The following is an 18,817-nucleotide window of genomic DNA, read 5'->3' as shown; positions in this document are numbered from 1 at the left end:
TCCTGCCTCTACTCCTTCTCAAGAACTAGAACAAAGATCCAAGTTCTTCATGTTATTGGGTTTACATGGTCTTCCTAATGATTATTCTCACGTTCGTGATCAAATTTTGGGATCTCCTATTGTGCCCAATTTTACTTCCACTTGTTCTACCCTTTTGCGCGTTCCAGGTAAACACACCGCTGATATAACATCTCATGTTGATGACTCTTCTGCTTTAGTCTCTCAGCATAATGATCGTACTCGCCCTCACAAGTCTGGCAAAGGGCGTCACAAGTGTGACCATTGTGGCAAACTTGGCCACAAAATTGACAGATGTTATGCCTTACATAGTCGTCCTCCTAGATCTGTTGCGGTTGCTCAAATTGCCCCTGTGCAACCTTCTACCATGGACCATACTTCAATTGATACCCCAGGCCAGCCTGCTATTTTCAATGAATTTCTTAAATGGTATGAGGATCGTCAGAACCCTAGTTCCACGGCTTTTGTTGCACATTCAGGTACATCTTTTGTTGGCCTCACTCACTCCACTTCCCATGACCCTTGGGTTCTAGATTCTGGTGCCACTTATCACATTACTGGTAATAAATCTTTTTTCTCTTCCCTATCTATTACGGGTTATTTAGCTTCAGTTACCATGGCCAATGGATATAGGGTACCATCACATGGTGTTGGTACTATTAATCTTTTTTCATCTTTATCTATTGATAATGTTCTTTATGTCCCCGGGTCTCCATTTAATTTATTATCCATTAGTCGTCTCACTCGTTCCCTTGACTGTGTTATTTGTTTTACCAAAGATTCTGTTACTTTACAGGACCGGAGTTCGGGACGGATGATTGGCACCGGATGTGAGTCTCATGGACTTTATCAACTTCAGATCTCTGCACATGTTGGCGCAATTATGGATTCTCCATCTCTCGTTCATGCTCGGTTGGGTCATCCTAGTCTTGCCAAGATGCAACAACTTGTTCCAAGTTTGTCTAATGTGTCTACTTTATCGTGTGAGTCGTGTCAGTTAGGGAAACACATTCGTAGTTTTTTTCCTCGTAGTGTCTCACAACGTGCTTCATCTCCTTTTGCCTTAGTTCACTCTGACATTTGGGGACCAAGTCGTATTAAGTCTAATTTAGGATTTCAGTATTTTGTTACTTTTATTGATGATTATTCAAGATGTACTTGGGTATTTTTAATGAAAAACCGTTCTGAGTTGTTTTCTATATTTCAAATATTTTACAATGAAATTAAAAATCAATTTGGAATTTCCATCCGAATTTTGCGCAGTGATAATGGACGTGAGTATCTTTCTCATTCTTTTAAAAATTTTATGGCTTCTCATGGTATTCTTCATCAAACTTCATGTGCTTCTACACCTCAACAAAATGGGGTACCTGAGCGCAAGAATAGACATCTTGTTGAAACAACTCGTACTATTTTAATCCATGGTGATGTTCCTCAGCGTTTTTGGGGTGATGTTGTTCTTAGTGCATGTTATCTCATTAATCGCATGCCATCTTCAGTTTTAGATAACAAAATTCCTCATTCTATTTTATTTCTACATGACCCTCTCCACTCTTTACCTCCCAAAGTTTTTGGGTCCACATGTTTTGTTCATAATTTTAGTCCTGGTCTTGATAAATTATCTCCTAAGTCACACAAATGTGTCTTTTTAGGGTTCACTAGATCACAGTGGAGCGAAAATGGGTTTAAGGGTTTTTCGAAATGGGTTTGGGAAGCGCAAACGGTAACTGAAGGTAACCGTTGATGAAGCCACGTGTCGAGCGATGGGTGAGGGGTTTGGTGGAGTGTCAGAGAAACAGAGAGTACAACCGCTTGGAATTCTGCGTCAGTGCCACGTAGATCGGTGTTGACGTGACTCTTTCAGTCTTTTCGCTGGACAAGTCTTCGCTTAAGACTGGGGGGCTTGTGTACCGCCCTGGTAGTCGGAAGTGATGACGTGGCATCAAGCTACAGTGTAGGCGTGTTGACAAGGCGCCAGATATTAAGTTGGCGTGCTCCGATCTCCAGCATACCAGGACCGGCGATCGCCCAGTTGAAGATGAAGTCGCCAGATGTAAACTCAGGCGACCAAGTGATTGGAGATCGCCAGAGCAAGCACATCGCCGAAGATGAAGGTGGTGCAGATTATGAAGGCGGCCGGCGAGACCACAGGGAAGGTGTACGGAGGCACCCTAACTCGCCAATTCTAGTAGAGATCGCGCTCCCAAGTTAGCTATGCACTAGGCAGTACCATGCATAAGTAACTTAGCCAAAAAGAGAGTCAGAAGTAGCGCCCAAGTCAAGGAGGCTCCGGATGATGGCACGTGTACGACTGGATGCGAACCACGTGTCCAGGTCTGTAACTGCCAGGAGAGAGAAAGTGACCAGGTATATAAGAGTTCTCAACGAACTTCTGAGGTACGCACGTTCAGATTATACTCTTTACGCTTGCGAGTTCTTGAGCATACTGTGAGAGAGAACATTGCACGGTTCCTTGAGAGTTCTTGAGTGTTCTTGCTCTTAGTATTTGGTGGTTCGGTCACTGACTTGGGCGTTGGAGTGCGATCGGCCGCAGCGGCGCCGCACTGTTCTTTTGCAGGTTCTTGAGGTGGATCGCGGCGAAGGACGGAGGTAGAAGCGGTGCATACGTCGATCCAGGTTTGACGAGGCAAGTTCCAACGTTCTGGTCAACAGGCAGGATCATTAGGCGCCCACCGTGGGGCCGTGTAAAACCTGTTCCCATCCACAGCGTGAGTTCTTGGGGGTTTTCGTAGTTTTCTGCGTGGTTGTGTGCTGGTGCAACCATCGTTCGCTGTTCGTTTGAGATTTGTTTGGTGATTTCGCGTTTTCCACCGTTCGTTTGGATTTTTGATCGGTGAAGTGAAGTTTTCCGCTGTTTACGCGTGATTTGTTCGGCGGAGTTTGAGTTCTTTCGCTCGTTTGGTTATCCGTGGGAGAAGCGGTGGTTTCTGGTGGAGTTGCAGGTTTCTTTGGAGGTTCGCGGTGTTCTTGAGTTTTCTTGCGGAGTTTCGCGTAGTTTTTTCCGATTGATCGCTGAATCGATCGTAGCTGAATTAAGTGTTGTTCGCTGCATTCTGTGATTCGCCAAGTTTCATGAGAAAAATGAGAAGCAATCGTTCAAGTCCAGTTGCGCCCGTCGCTGCTGAAGGCGCTGCCGCCATGACCATGGCGCAGATGGTAGAGATTATGCGCTCGTTGCAGGCAACTGTGGAAGCCTCGCGCATAGAGCAGGCGAGAATGCATGAGGACCTGGCCGCCTCTCGCGCCAGGAATGATGAGCTTAGCAAGGTGACTGAGGAGCTACGTCAAGCTCTTTAGGAGCAGCAAGGGCGTTCTACACTACAAAAAAAAGTGTATATTGTGGCGGTTTTTTTCGTATAAAGTGGCGTTTATAACCGCCACAATATACGCTTGTGGCGGTTTCCCAAACCGCCATAGAACTGGCCGCCACAAAGTTTAATGTGGCGGTTTTATGTTACCCGCCGCAACACCCGCCACTTTAAACATAGTGTAAGTAGTGGCGGTTTTTATCTGTAAGTAGTGTCAGTTATAACTGTCGCAATTTACAATCATTGAAGAAGATTCTGACACCATAATATTCGTAAGTAGTGGCGTTTTTAACTGACGTAATTTTATTACTGAATAAGGAAAATTTAACCACTTTTTTATAATCTTTTTTATAATTTTTTTTATAATCTGTTTTATACAATTATAAAATTTAACCACCACTTTTCTATAATCTTTTTTATAATCTGTTTTATACAATTATAAAATTTAACCACCACTTTTTCAAAATAAAATAAAATAATGTATAAAGTTATAATCATCCATTCATTTCATTAAAAATTAAAGCACACATAATAATGTTCAAATGTTTATATGTAATTGAAAGTTAAAACACACATAATAATGTTCAAAAGTTTAAAACACATAAAAAGTTCATACATCCCTAATTAAGTTTAAAATTCCAACACATAGTTGTTCAAAAGTTCATACATTCCTAGTCAAGTTTAAAATTAAAACACACATCTCTAATCTGTTTTGCTTCCGGCACTTGATCCTATTACTTGATTAGGTGATGGAGCACCACTTCCATAATTTGATGCCTGAAATAAATAATTTTAAGTTAATGAATTTGTATGTTTATAATTATAAAATAAAAGACACCAATAAATATTTAAATATATTAATACCTCATTGGTGGATGCATGAACCAAATTAGCTGCTATTGCAGCAAAATGTTCTGGAACGTCTTTTCTTGAAGCAATATAAGCAAGCAAAGTGTTCATTTGATTTTTCACAGTTGCAAGCTCATTTTCCATTTGAGTTATCTTGTCCTCCACATTTGATGAAGTTGAACTAGAGGAAGCATGGTTCATACCACTTAGCCTTGTTGTGGATCCTTTGAAAGCAAGGCTGGGACAAGCTCCATATGATAGCCCTCTAACTCGACCCGGATGCTCCTTACCAAATATGACACCAATTGGATCTTCTGGAGATATATTTGAACCACCTTTTGGATTTGTCAATATTAGTTCATCAATTTTTTCCTCGATAAAATTGAAAATATATCATGGCAGCAGCAGTAAACATAATGAAATGGTTGAACTCTCAACTACAACATAGAATGAGAGTAAGGTATAAAAGAAACCATCCAAAGTTCATCCCAATTCTCTACAATTTTGATGACAGTGACTTAAAACCCAAAGAAGGTAAAAAGGTAAGAAAAAAAACTGAGAAATTAAAGGCCTGAATATACTGACTAAAGAAAAAGGGGAGCATGCATGCAGATATTGATTAGTGACTTTATCATTTGGTTATTAATTATTTATACATAATAATGTGATTGTGTTTGGAATAATGGTACGTAATAATTAAAGCATGCTATAAAAGAAAATATTGATTAATTTTAAAATTCCCTTGTGGTAAAAGGTTCTTTATACCTGCACTCCATTATTAATTTCCCATAGCATGCTAAAATCTAGTGCGATTAAGAACAGACCATGTGTTTGGTCATCAATCAATCTAGTGCTAAAATCTATATGATAGCATTCTCACTCATCAATCACTATCCAAATTAAGACCATGTGGTTGGAACCTTAGAGACAAAATCTGTAAAATCATACCCCTAAATATAGATGCACCTATTCATCTATAAATAACAATTACCCACCCCTGATTCCACTTAAGTTCATGCTATCATACCTCTCTGTGCCGGTCACCATCACATAAACTACCATTCATTTTTATCATTATAATTCTTATTATTATTACTATTTCTAGATTTCCTGCTTTTTCTTTTTCCTATCCACCACTTCCCATATCAATACATCATCATCAAAGCAGTTCAATATATCATCATGATCAATACATCATCAAAGCAGATCAATATATCATCATGATCAATACATCATCAAAGCAGTCCAGTATATTTCCATGATCAATACATCATCATCAAAGTAGTCCAGTATATTTCCATGATCAATACATCATCATCAAAGCAGTCCAATATATTTCTATGATCAATACATCATCATCAAAGTAGTCCAAACACTTACCCCAATTTCCAGCGCCTCTTCATTCACATATATGCCATTTTTCCTCTTATGTGTGATCTTCCACATTTCAGCTCGTCCAATATTTTTACCAGTCTCAATTTTCTATATGTTCAACAATAATAATATAAGTATAATGTGGTGGAAATTGTAATATATTAAAATAAAGAGCACAATATAAGTAAACAAATACCAAATTATTTCTTCTTCTTGACAAAGACATAGCACCACCAGTGTGAGGAATAATTTGTCTCTTCCTTATATCTCTATTTTTATTACACATGTTCTACAAAGTGAAAATGAAATCATTTTTGTGTAAACTTAAAGTAAGCTTATTAATAATAATAAAAAACAGAGTTTACTATACCACTGTAGAAGGCCTCAAACGATAATCAACAAAAACAGCCCATTGTTCCATGTTTAATCCAGCTGGAACATTCTTGATGAGGTCACTTCTGCTCATAAGAGGGTCATAAAATTCATTCCAAAGCTTGCATCTGTATTCCCTCCACAGTTTCCCAATTTTAAACATAACATCTCTTTTAGCCAAATCTTCATTTACTTTGAAACAAAATCGAGACTTCAAAAAAAGAAAAGAAGTTAGTCCAAATGTATTGAATAAATTAAAGTTATTTCAATGTAAGTTATATTACCTTTAGTACACTCTCCCACACTGTATCCTTGTAAGTATCTGGCAAAGTTGACCACTTTTCAAAACTAATAGGGAACAATACATGATTTGCTGCTAGTTGTCCACAAACTCCAGCAAGTAAACCAGATGCTTCTCCAATTGGTTGAAAATTGTCATCATAGTTCACCACCACACGTAATCCGGTAGGTAAGTTATGAGCATCCCTAACCTTCACCTTTAGTTTTTGACTAACTCCTTCGCCATCTATAAAAATCCAAATACATTATTTCATGTGCAGTGAAACTTATTACATGTAAAGAAAAAAAAACAAAAGATTTTACCTATAGCATCAACAAACCAATAGTGGTTTGATTGCCTTGATTTTCTTGGTTGCACTCTTTCAGACTCAGAAGTTGGTTGTGCAGGTGCAGATTCAGAAGTTGCTGGAGGTACAGATTCAGATGATTCAAGATTTTCAGATTCAGTCTGTGGTTGTGGAACTTGTGAAGCTTGTGATTGTGGAACTTGTGAAGTTTGTGATTGTGTAGGTTGTGAGGTTTGTTGATGAATAGATTGAGAAGCTTGTGGTAGTGGAGATCCAAATGGACTTGCAGAAGTAGTTCTTGTCTGGTCCTGTGTAGTAGAAGGCGTAGCATTAATGTTTACATAGTTGGCCACAGATTTGTCTGAACCAACAACTGACTTAAGCAAGTTCTTGATCCTTTTAGGTTTAGGCATATCTGCACATAAAATTGAAGTAATCAACAACATAATTTAAATTTGAAGATATATTAAAAGTGGAGATATATTAAAAGCTTCATACATGCACATAGTAGATGAATGAACATATTAATAGTGCAGCTGAACCAAGGTTATTATTACTCTGACATTGAGTCATTTTCATGAAGTTCATCATCATTGTTGTCCTCATTTAGTAATTCATCATCTTCATCCTCCCTAAATAATGCCAATTGGTCAGAGTTGCTGAAAAATTCATGTAAGTCTTGTTGTGGACACGGTTCTACTTCACAAACTTCACCATCTCCTTCTCCCATATCATACAAGTCTCGTGGTTTCAAATGGACAACAATTGACCATTCCTTATTCACCTCATCATCTATATAATATACCATTCCAGCTTGTGAAGCTTCAATGTATGGATCATGCTCCTCACGATCTCCCGTGTGAATTAACCTTGAAAAATTAATACAAGTGAAACCCCAAGGATCCTTCCTCAACCCACAGTCCCTTGTGGTGTCAGCCCATTTACATTTGAACAAGATAACCTTAAAATGACCATAGTAATTAAGCTCAATTATATCTTCTAATTTTCCATAATATGCCAAATCTGCTTGTCTAATATTTTGATCCACACCACTTATAACACATGATGTTGAAGAAGTTAAGAACACTCCACAGTTTTGGGTTTTTAGGTCATGTTCTCGACTTTCAGTTCTAAATTTGAAACCATTTACATTAAAGGCAGAAATTCTTCTAGCATGTGTTGTTGGACCTTGAGCTAGATACTTAAGATCATTTGCAACTGTACTTGAAATGTCTGTGTTATTAATCTACAAAAATAATGTTTGTTGTCAGTATATCTTTGAAATTGACATTTTAAACTTGTAAAAACATATTGTACCTACCCTTTGAGGAAATCAATTCATGAAATCCTTATTGATAATCTTTTCTAGCTCTGTATTTGGAATTCTTCTCCCTCTAGACCTTCTTCGTAAATGTTGTCTAAATTCCCTAAGAAAAAATTTGAAACCAATATATTACTAATAATTCCATAAAGGACAACTTTTCAACATAATTAGATTTATATTGAGTGTTAATACTCACTCAATGTAAGGTTGAACTTGAGGGCAATTAAATAACACATATCGATGTGCTTGTGTTCTCTCAATAGTTGACATCTCAAAAGTTGAAGCAGCACTTACAACTCTACCAATTGGTGGAAATAGGGTATTCAATTCTGAAATATTTGTGTTGAAAGAGTCATCTACACGTGAAGGTCTATTAGTTCTTGTTTTCATCCCTTCCATATATTGAGAACAAAAGGTCAAAACCACTTCAGCTAGGTATCCTTCAGCAATAGAACCTTCAGGTTGTGCCTTGTTTCGAACATACGATTTTAAGTGTCCCAAATACCTATAAAATTCTTTCGCAATTAGAATAATCAAACTTTGAACTTAAAAAAAGTACAAAGGTTCGTAGGAAATTTACCTTTCTATGGGATAAATCCAACGGTAATGTACCGGTCCTCCAAGTTTTGCCTCACCAGCTAGATGACATGTTAAATGAACCATGATTGTAAAGAAGGTAGGAGGAAATAACATTTCCAAGTGGCAAAGAGTTTGAATCATGCGAGACTCAAGTTTATTAAGATCAAATTGACTTAAACTTTTCCCACATAATTGTCGAAAAAATGAACACATTTCTACTATCACGGCAGTCACATTGTTTGGTAGAACATTACGTATGGCAATAGGTAGTAATTGTTCCATAAGAATATGACAATCATGACTCTTGAGTCCAAAAATCTTTCCACCTTTCAAATCTACACACCTTGCAATATTACTTGAGTATCCATCTGGCATTTTAGCCTTTTTCAACGTCCGCAAAAACGTTTTTTTCTTTGTTTTTGATAATGAAAATACACTTGGCCGAAATCTTCCTTTATCATTTGGCCAAAGCTCTTTCCTTATACCCATTTCTTTAAGAACCTTTCGGGCTTTGAGATTATCTTTGGACTTCTTAGGATCATTAAGTAATGTGTACAAAACATTGTCACAAACATTTTTCTCAATATGCATCACATCTAGACAATGGCGTAACAAGTTGGTCCGCCAATAAGGAAGTTCAAAAAATATACTTCTCTTTCTCCATTGCTCTGCTCCAACTTGAACAACATTCTTTCCACGAGCCCTCTTACTTGTATCTATAGGGTCTAATGGTTTTCCAAATGTAACATTCATACCCTCAATTTGATTCCATATGTCTGACCCTAACAAAGGTTTTGGTGCATCCCTTAGTTCATTTGTTCCATCAAAAAGATGATTATTGAATCTGAATCTGTGCTCTTTATTTAAAAATCTACGATGTCCCATAAAGCAGAATTTGCCCCTGTACAACCAAGAAGAGTCGGTTTCAAAGTTACAGGTAGGGCAAGCAAGACCAGTGTGCGTGTTCCATCCAGACAAATTACCTAGCCCAGGGAAGTCACTAATTGTCCACAACAAAGCTGCTCGCAAAGTAAACATTTCTTTTTTTGAATAGTCAAATGTTTGCACTCCATCAAACCATAAATCCTTCAATTCGCTTATGAGTGGTTCTAAGTAAACATCAATGTCATTTCCTACCATTTGTTTTCCAGGAATTATCATGGAGAGGATAAAAGATGTTTGCTTCATACACTGCCAAGGGGGGCGATTGTATGGGATGAGAACCACTGGCCATATACTATGGTTTGTACTCATGTTTCCATAAGGATTGAAGCCATCAGCAGCTAAGCCTAATCGTACATTTCGAGGATCATTTGCAAATTCTGGATGCAATAAATCAAATGATTTCCAAGCCTCGGAATCTCTAGGATGCCTCATCAACCCATCTTGATTATCCTTTGATGCATGCCATGTCATAGACTCAATCGTCTTAGAACTCATAAACAATCTTTGCAAACGCGGTTTTAATGGAAAGTAACGCAAGATTTTTGCGTATTGCTTCTTATCTTTATTTTTCCACTTAGATGTTTTGCATCGTTTACATTCTTCTAAGCCTTCATTGTCTTCACCCCAATATAGCATACAGTCTTTTGGGCAAGCTGGTATTTTGACATAGTTAAGTCCAAGTTTGGTAATCACAGTTTTCGCCTCATAGAACGAGTTAGGAAACTTAGCATGTTCAAATGCGTCCTTTAGCAACTCTAGAATCATGGTCATTGCTTTGTCACTCATTCTACTCATGCATTTGATATGGTACAACTTCAACATGAATGATAATTTTGAATACTTTGTACAACCTTCATATAAGGGTTCATTATTGTCCCTCATCAATTCATCAAAGTTTGTCTTTCCTTCATCACCCACCATATTAGTTTGCAGATCATCAGCTTCAGTATCCTCATCATGCCCCGCAAACCCGAATGCATCATTCAACATGTCTTCCATCGGATTTTGAGATTCCAATAAATCTTCAATGACATGCGCACTTGTGGCGACCATTGACTCAATTACACTTGATCCTTCACCATGCAAATACCAAGTTTTGTAGTTCTGAGGGAAAGCTGTACATGTTAAGTGTTCTTGAACTACATCCCTTGTTTGCCACTTTTTGAAACCACATTTTGCACATGGACACTTAATTACAGGACCATTAGCATGTTGAAATGCAATATCCAAAAACACATTCAACCCATTTGCATACTCAATGGTGTTTCGTGGTTTACAAATCCACGATTTATCAATTGGCATGACTACACCAAAACAGCAAAATAGAACATTACTTATCTAGTAATGTGTACATATATTATATATTAAACTGAAGTAAAAAAAGTTAACTAAAACAAACTTACTTGGAGTGATGGTTGTGAAGTTGTGAAACTGCTAGATGATTGTGAAACTGGAAATTGTAATATAGTAGGTTTTATCCATTAATTGAGTCATAATATAATCAATCTTTACAATCTAAACTACATTTTATTCTGGCAAATCCATAATTTAAAATGGATGAAAATAATATTATATAATTTAGAAGGAATGTAATTTTTTTAAGATCGAAAACATTTTTTGACACATCTAAAGCTCAATAACTATGATAATTATATTTGGCCTTTCTTAGGAACTATTAGATTGGGTATCTCTTTTCCCCAGAAAGGATATAAAAATAAGCTAAAGTAACTTTTGCACAGGCCTGAAAGTATTTGATTAGATTAAATTGACATTTATATTTTGTTTAATAATCAACCAGATTATAATTCAATTAAGTTAGGTCAAGTTATCAAATTCATTAATTTTAATTATAAAAAATTTATCCATTCAAAATAAAATTTAACGTTCTTTAGTATTGGCAACATGTTAAGAATATGATATACAAATAATTAATATTAATATGATAAAACATAAAAACAATTGTAAAAGTATTAGATGTTATGAATTAGGTTAACTAAAAAATTTAATACAACTCACTCAATCTAAAATAAAATAATAAACTATATAAACAACATATAATAAACTATATGAATTGTATTAAGCAATATTCAAAATACATTAATTTATAAAATCTGATATAATTGGTGAGTAATTTGTCTTTGAACGTACCCTTTTGGGTGCTGCCTTAAGAGCAATTCTTGTCCTATGATTCCTAATTATCAAAGAAGTCCTGATTCACAAAATGATTCAGATTAGTACATAAAATACAATAATCACCTTACACACTATATTGATAGCAACATGAACTTAAAAGAGCAGGGTAAGAATATTCCAAACAAGTGACATCCAACTTAAATAAACTTAGATAAGTTTGGTCAATCAAATACACATAATATAGCAAATCAGAATAGTCACTCAATCAGGAGAGCATAGTCACCATCACCAAAGCATCAAGAGGGACAAGTTATGGGCATCACAGTGAAAACTGAATTCTAAAAAGAGTTGTGAAAACTCAATTCTTTTATAAACTAAAAATTAAATAAAAAACTAAAAAAATTAAAATATAAACTCACTTTTATATAATCTTTTAGTCATGATTAAGGACTTAATAAAATCCCTTGACTTGACTTCTTTAACAATTTCCATAAACTCAATTTCCATATTAATATTATTAAAATGGTACAATCACATTCAAACTATTAACTTTTGCTTTTTCTCATATATATTCCATACATATATATATATATATAGAAAACTATAATCTACAACTTCACATTTGCAAGAGACAAATTCAGTAAAGAGGTACCATCAAGCTAGTAGCCATTTTTATTGTTTGCTTATTAATTATACCAACAATGTGAGAGAAAAAAGTCTTAGTTTAGTTGGAAAGAAAACAAAAGGTGGATTAAAAATGGGGTCCACAACATACATGCACCTATATTAAGAATATGGAGTTATAGCTAGCATGTTCAATTAAGCTGACAGTAATATTATTCATATATCACTCATATTTTATATTTTTTTAAGGAAGAAGGACAGAGAAACAAAACACATTCTTCCTTTCTATTTTCTCTGTCATAAACCTGAGGTTTAAAATAAATTTTCAAATAAAGAAAGCGTATAATTATTGTGCGTGTGATAATTAGCATAAAAGTGAGAAGTCCCTAGCACAGGTCAAACAGTTAACATAATCACGAGCTAGCTAGTCAGAGACAGACAGAGAGGTAGATTGATTTTTACAACTGTCAAGGGAGGGAGAGTAAATCTGATATTCAAACGTACCCTTTTTTGCTATAACTCCAAATTATCCAAACTTCTCTTTTCTCTTTTCACGACCTTCTTCTTTTCTTCACCCTTCAACCATTGCTGAAAACACTGCTAACACCACCTCCAGAAAGTGTTGGGATTTTCTACTCAGAATGGCGGTTTTCCAAAAATGTCCTGATTCACAAAATAAGATTTTCAAACATAAATCTATATATATGAAAAATAGCTATATTGAGAGAGAGAGAGAGAAAAAAAAATGATGAGATGAGGGATGGAGTTGATGAAAGAGGATAGCCCTACCAAAATAGCCATTAGCCAATGCATACAGATGGGACAAAATGATCTGATGAGGGAGAGTTTATCAAAAGGACAAAACATCATTGATCTATCACAGACTCAATGATCCAAAAAATCTGGCACCACCATGGGATAAAGGGAGACCACAGAAATAGAGGGTGGGACCATATGTAAGGGAATGGGGACACATTCAAATCAACCAGATTGCTGGAAAAAGGAACTTTATTCAGTGGTGGTGAGCTTACCCAATAATTCCATTTGAAGAGCATGTATAACTAAATGTAAGAGACACATCAAGTGCACACAATATATAAATAGTATAGCTTCAGCCTGCAGCTAGGTAGGTAGCTGTTGAAGCATATGTTATTACAGTTTCCATTTTTCAGCCTTCAGATCATGCAAACCAAACCCCCCCCCCCTTCATCTTTTTTTTTTTTGGACCACAACACAACTCAAAAACTAATAAAAAAACATGCAAATTGTAATACAGAGAGGTGAACATGTGAAAGTAAATAAAAAGAAGTTGGAGGGTAGTAGTGTATTAGTCTTGGGTTATGGAAGAAGAAGAACACAGGGTGACACAGGGTGACACAGGGTCTGATAAAACCGTTGGGCTATGTTGGTGTCAGGTCGCTTTCGAAGCATGAATTGCGTAGGCTCTAGGAAGATTAGGGGGAGTAGATGGTAGAGAGTTGTTGGTGTAGTTTCATTTATTCATGTATTGTAACCATATCTTGGCTTTTGTTTCTCGCTTTTGTTGCTTTCCAGTACTGCAAAAATTGTATGAGTATATTTATGATGGATTCATCTGCCACCCAAGCTGTATCCGCTGACTTCAGACCCTTATGCTTTCCACCATTTTCCTTTCCTGCATTAACTTCTCCCATCAATACTCTCTAATCTTCCATTGTTAGGGACACATCAGTTTTCACCTTTCTCTCCCTGTCACTCTCTCTTCACTTTCATACTATCACTAACAACCAAATATTCTAGTTAGCTCCAAACTGCTCCACTTCTTCTATGCAATCTCCTTCCCCTACATTTCTCAAATAACTAACTATTTTCCTTTCCTTTATACATACTCACTCAAACTCCTCCCCTAACATTGCATTCATGTTTTCAATTGTAAATTTGAAAAACAGATTTTGTTGGGAATCAGTTGGAATACACTAAAATGTTGTATTTAATTTAATTCATTTTTTTATGACATAAAAATGTTCAAGCTCCCTTTGTTTTTTAATAATATTCTTTATCCATAGTTCAACTTATTTTAACTTTAAATACTTTTTAAATTTTTATAGAATACTTTTTAAATTTTTATAGAATACTTTTTAAATTTTTATAGAATGGCGGAAAGGTTGGTATAGAATCAAGGAGAAGTGAGTCAGGTCACAAAGAGCATGGTGATGTGAAATACCCAAAGGGATCAATAGTAAATGATTCTAAAAGTAATGGCAAAGAAAAAGAAGTACAACTCAGGAAACAGCTAAATGATGTGCCTGCTAGACAGAATGCTACATTAGATTTCTCAGAAAAAGAGAATGATGGAGATGAGTGGCCAATAATTAGAGAAAAGAAAACTGGGATACAGAAAAATGTGGTGGAGGGTGCCACAAATGCTGAATTGACAGAAGAAATAGATGAGGTCCAAAGTTTTCATGATGAAAATGGTGTCCCACCTGATGTCAATGAAACTGAAATAGTATTTGGTCGGGCACACATCCGGCATGAAGAAAACCTGTCAAGTGTTAGTAAAGGAAGTTGGCTCAGAGGACACATATATGAAGTCACATACGTAGAAGATAACACTGTTGAAGTGAATTTGGAAGCATCAAAGAACGATGCTGATGAGGAAATTAATGCAGGAAATAGTATTACTCATGCCTATACTTCAGGCATGAAACACAGTTCAGAAATCGGTGAAGCAGATAGCCAGTTTGGTTTAATAAGATTATGATTCTCATCTTTGTAAACTAGAGTTCATAGATGCCATTTTCATTACAAAAAAAATACAGAGCTGTAAGGGGTGAATTTCTAGGCTATAGAGTTTCTTTAGTTCATGACTATGTATGATGTAATTGTACTGTAAAATTTGTACTTTCCAGATGGACTGACATGAAGAAATGACCCCATTAGTGTCTCAAGTAAGGACCCTAATGGAAGTAGTAGTTGTGAGAACAGTGGGCATGCGAACTAACATTTCATTAAAACCCATCAATGTTTGTTGTCCGAACTTAGTTGTAAGAATGCGATTTGAAGGGAAGGATAGGTCTTTGTAATGCCAACATGTCATTTACTAGAAGCAGAAAATGGGGTAACAATGTTAATGGCCCTGTCCGGAAGATTACTATTTCATAATTTTGGCAACTTGAAGAGTTAAAGCCAAGGAAAAGGTAGGTCCAATTTTAAATTTTTAGCTTAAAATGATAAATTAGATGGTGTAGGAACACAGTTTCTCTTAAATGAATGTCTTTCTCACTGGAACAATTATCTGTAAACATAACCATTCATGTATCATTTTTGACCTACTATTCTTTTCATTTCATATAGTATGTAACAAGATAAGGAAATCTAGCAAAGCCACATGATGTGGGCCAAATCCAAAATCAAAAAGGAGCAAAATATTTTTTAAAAAAGGTACGGGGTGAGTGTGTGGCAAATAGATCTGGGAAATTTCTGGAGAAATGAGCCCATTCAATTCACACTGAATCGTGAGCATTCTTTTTAAAGCGCTAGTGAACACCAATTAAGTGCAAACTATTCAGACAGTTTGATTTCTTTCTGTTCTATTTTCCCTTGATAATTTGGTTTATTTTCATTTTGTAATTAGCCATACCTCTCTGTTAGAAGAGTTTGTCCAGTTAGCAAACCAAGAAATAGCACTTAGTTTACCATTATGTAATATACAACTAGAAGATTCATAAATGGTCGGTGACAGAGTTTGCTGTCGGACATGAGACCAAAAGGTGGTCAGAACAAATTGTGTGGGTTTTAGAATCTAATGACATAATATTTTACAAACAGAAAGTGAGAACTTTAATTGCATTGTCTCTAAATTTGGCAGCTACTCACCCAAACCTACCCAACAGTAGCTCCTCTGTTTGTTAGACTACTGCATTCATTGGAACCTAACTTGAATTACAATCACAATCAGACACAGACAGACTAAAAATTATATGACCATAGAAACCACAGGACGAGCTGACATTCATGTTACCTGCAACATCTCAACAAGAAGAATGATGCGCGGATTCGTGTGGAGGCAGAGAGCGCGGGTTCATTGCATAAAACCTAAAATGTAAAGGATAAAGTTGAATGAAGTTGATGGTCGACATTGATAAGAGAACGTGCGAGCATTTAATTACCTTCAAATCGGTTCCATGTAGAAAGCGCTAGGGTTCGTGTGGAGGCCGAAAGCGCTAGGGTTCGTGTGGGGGCCGAGAGCGGTAGGGTTCGTGAGTAGGCAGAGAGCGCTAGGGTTCGTGAGGCAGAGAGAGGCGAGAGTGAAGAGTTAGGGTTCGTGAGGCAAAGAGAGACGAGAGTGAAGAGTTAGGGTTCGTGAGGCAGAGAGAGACGAGAGTGAAGAGTTAGGGTTCGTGAGGCAGAGAGAGACGAGAGTGAAGAGTTAGGAGTTAGGTTCACTCTGGTTTCCTGAAATTCAAAAAAAAATTATTTTCTTAAGTTTTCAAAAAAAAAAATATTTTCAATTGAAAAACTGAAGGATTTTTAAATAAAAAATGTGAATATAGGAATAAAGGAATAAAGCAATTTCAATTCTGAAGGAAAATTATGACAGTTAAAAATGACATAATTTGAAAGATAATTGTGGCGGTTAATGAAATGACGTATTATACTGAAATTTGTGGCGGTTATTAATAACCGCCATATTAAAACCGCCACTTTTTACACATTTTTTTGTAGTGCTATTGCTGAAGAGGTTGCGCCGTCGTCGCCACCTCGTGTTTTTCCTATGCCTTTCGATCAGGCGATTACTGACACGCCTATTCTTGCGAGTGTGGTTCCTGTTAAGGCTGTTTTCACCGGCGTGGAGGATCCTGAAGCTCATCTCACCACGTTCCATACGCAAATGATGCTGTCAGGGGGATCAGACGCCGTGTATTGCAAGATGTTCGTGAGCACGCTCCAGGGAACGGCGCTGGAATGGTTTGTGAGCCTGCCTAACGGTCACATAACCAGTTTTCAACAGTTCTCGAAGATTTTCGTCGAGCAGTACATCGTGAATAAGGCACCGCCCAGGGTGTCTTACGATTTGTTTGATATAAGGCAGTATCAGGGAGAGTCCCTCAGGGACTACCTAAATCGCTTTGGGGCGCAGATGGTCAGATCGCCGGCCAAAGATGAAGAAATGCTAGTCTATGCATTTAAGAAGGGCGTGCTGCCGAGACCATTCTGCGAGGCATTGATCAGGGCACACCCCGCCACGTTTGCTGAGGTTAGGCGACTTGCGGTGGCCCACATCGCCGACGAAAGCGAAGTCGCCGAGAAGAGAGGAAGCGTGGCCCCCACTAGGCCACGCGCCCAGACCAGGATCCAGCCATAGAGGGTGCTGGAGACAGCGGCGGCCAGAAGGGATCAGAGGACTCGCCATCCTTATGATCCAAGGAAGAACAAGGGCAAGGGCCAAGGACGCCAGCAACCAGCACGCCGGGAATACAATCGCCCGCCTAAGCACAAGTTTGTCATGGGATTGGCGGATCTGATCGCCATTCCCAATATATCCGCTAGGTTGAAGGCGCCAGAAAAGGTGGGCGACAAGGTGCTGGGACCAAAGCCAGACGCCTGGTGTGAGTTTCACCAGGGCTTTGGCCATACAGTGGACTCGTGCTTAGCATTAGGATACCAGCTCGACGATCTGGTTAAGAGCGGGTTCCTAAATGACTATTTGCTGGATAGAAGGACGGGGGGCGCGTCGAGCTCCCAACCAGCAGGTGCTGAGGCTCAGCAGCACGAGATGCCTACGCACGGAGAAATCCACACCATTGCAGGGGGTTTCTCAGGAGGTGGATGCACCGCATCACAGAGGAAGAGGTACGCGAGGTCTGTGATGACGGTGGATATGTTTGAAGACCACTCGCCGGAAGTGGATATTACATTCACCAAGCAAGATCTCCGGGATGTTGTGCCTCATGACAACGATCCCATAGTAATTTCGCTGATAACAGCAGGAAGAAAGGTCCACAGGGTGCTGGTGGACCAAGGAAGCTCGGCAGACGTGATGTTTTGGCCGACTTTCACGCAGTTGGAGCTGCCCCTTGACCAGCTGAGGCCCTATGGAGGGTGTTTGTATGGTTTCGCTGGTGACCAGGTGGAGGTCAGGGGGTACATAGAATTGAGGACAACGTTTACAGATGTGGCGGGTTCAAGAACGGAGAAAATCAAGTACCTTGTTGTAAACGCTCCTTCAGCATACAACATCCTGTTGGGAAGACCCACGCTCAACAGGATAGGTGCCATACCGTCGACCCGGCACATGAAGGTGAAGCTGCCGTCTATGGAGGGGGTGGTTATCACCATCAAATCCGATCAGAAGGAAGCGAAGAAGTGCTATGAGAATAGCCTGAAAAACAAGAGATCGGTGAGTTACGTAACAACCACCCCGCCTCCTGGTGTGAAGCCCAGATCGACGGTAACAGAAGAGACCGCCGGAAGGGACGTGGAGATGGTGGACGCCGAGCTGGGGGAGGGGAACGCCGGTCTGGAGGAGGAAGAGGCAAGGAATCGCCCTGAGGAAGCAAGAGAACTGGGAATCGCCAGGGCGGTGATCGCCAGAGAAACCAGACCAAAACCCGTCGAGCAGTGGCTCGAGAGAGAAATCGGGGGAAAGATCTTCAAGCTGGGAAGATCCCTGGAGGTTGAGCTCCAGGACCAGATCGCCA

The 18,817-nt window shown here is 38.2% G+C and overlaps 3 protein-coding genes and 1 long non-coding RNA gene across 4 annotated transcripts; 1 reads left to right on the top strand and 3 right to left on the bottom strand.

The window, feature by feature from the left end:
• Nucleotides 1–4,139: 4,139 nt before the first annotated feature.
• LOC137837451 (uncharacterized) lies at nucleotides 4,140–7,128 on the bottom strand. Its single transcript, XM_068646437.2, has 7 exons — nucleotides 7,028–7,128; nucleotides 6,546–6,944; nucleotides 6,227–6,468; nucleotides 5,941–6,153; nucleotides 5,767–5,859; nucleotides 5,577–5,678; nucleotides 4,140–4,568 (listed from the first exon to the last, which is right to left on the bottom strand). The coding sequence occupies exons 1-7, from the start codon at nucleotides 7,050–7,052 to the stop codon at nucleotides 4,140–4,142; spliced, it is 1,503 nt and encodes a 500-aa protein (XP_068502538.2). The 5' UTR covers nucleotides 7,053–7,128.
• Nucleotides 7,129–7,862: 734 nt separating this feature from the next.
• LOC137838491 (uncharacterized) lies at nucleotides 7,863–10,679 on the bottom strand. Its single transcript, XM_090300982.1, has 3 exons — nucleotides 8,434–10,679; nucleotides 8,050–8,358; nucleotides 7,863–7,956 (listed from the first exon to the last, which is right to left on the bottom strand). Exons 1-3 carry the CDS (start codon nucleotides 10,677–10,679, stop codon nucleotides 7,863–7,865), a joined length of 2,649 nt encoding a protein of 882 aa, XP_090157108.1.
• Nucleotides 10,680–11,378: 699 nt separating this feature from the next.
• On the bottom strand, nucleotides 11,379–12,857 carry LOC137837452 (uncharacterized). The gene is made up of 2 exons (XR_011085461.2): nucleotides 12,639–12,857; nucleotides 11,379–11,586 (listed from the first exon to the last, which is right to left on the bottom strand). It is a non-coding gene; the product is annotated as an uncharacterized LOC137837452 (long non-coding RNA).
• Nucleotides 12,858–13,474: 617 nt separating this feature from the next.
• On the top strand, nucleotides 13,475–14,877 carry LOC150027979 (uncharacterized). The gene is made up of 2 exons (XM_090300981.1): nucleotides 13,475–13,549; nucleotides 14,266–14,877. The coding sequence occupies exons 1-2, from the start codon at nucleotides 13,475–13,477 to the stop codon at nucleotides 14,875–14,877; spliced, it is 687 nt and encodes a 228-aa protein (XP_090157107.1).
• The last annotated feature ends 3,940 nt before the right edge of the window (nucleotides 14,878–18,817 follow it).

The sequence above is a fragment of the Phaseolus vulgaris genome, chromosome 4 (genome assembly GCF_051622355.1).
Source record: "Phaseolus vulgaris cultivar YP4 chromosome 4, ASM5162235v1, whole genome shotgun sequence".
In the NCBI taxonomy this organism is placed as follows: domain Eukaryota; kingdom Viridiplantae; phylum Streptophyta; class Magnoliopsida; order Fabales; family Fabaceae; genus Phaseolus; species Phaseolus vulgaris.
The sequence above is the reverse complement of the archived record's forward strand: the minus strand, read 5'-3'. Positions and strand labels throughout refer to the sequence as shown.

Bases quoted from the DNA above. Each gene is read 5' to 3' on its own strand.
- LOC137837451 (XM_068646437.2), bottom strand. From the start codon at position 7,052: ATGTTCATTCATCTACTATGTGCAT. The intron at 6,154-6,226 runs GTAATATAACTT...CTTTTTTTGAAG, and splicing joins TGTGGGAGAGTGTACTAAAG to TCTCGATTTTGTTTCAAAGT. The intron at 4,569-5,576 runs GTAAGTGTTTGG...AATTTTATCGAG, and splicing joins AAGAGGCGCTGGAAATTGGG to GAAAAAATTGATGAACTAAT.
- LOC137838491 (XM_090300982.1), bottom strand. From the start codon at position 10,679: ATGCCAATTGATAAATCGTGGATTTGTAAACCACGAAACACCATTGAG. The intron at 8,359-8,433 runs GTAAATTTCCTA...AGAATTTTATAG, and splicing joins TGGATTTATCCCATAGAAAG to GTATTTGGGACACTTAAAAT. The intron at 7,957-8,049 runs GTGAGTATTAAC...ATTTTTTCTTAG, and splicing joins CAAGTTCAACCTTACATTGA to GGAATTTAGACAACATTTAC.
- LOC150027979 (XM_090300981.1), top strand. From the start codon at position 13,475: ATGGAAGAAGAAGAACACAGGGTGACACAGGGTGACACAGGGTCTGAT. The intron at 13,550-14,265 runs GTCGCTTTCGAA...AAATTTTTATAG, and splicing joins TTGGGCTATGTTGGTGTCAG to AATGGCGGAAAGGTTGGTAT.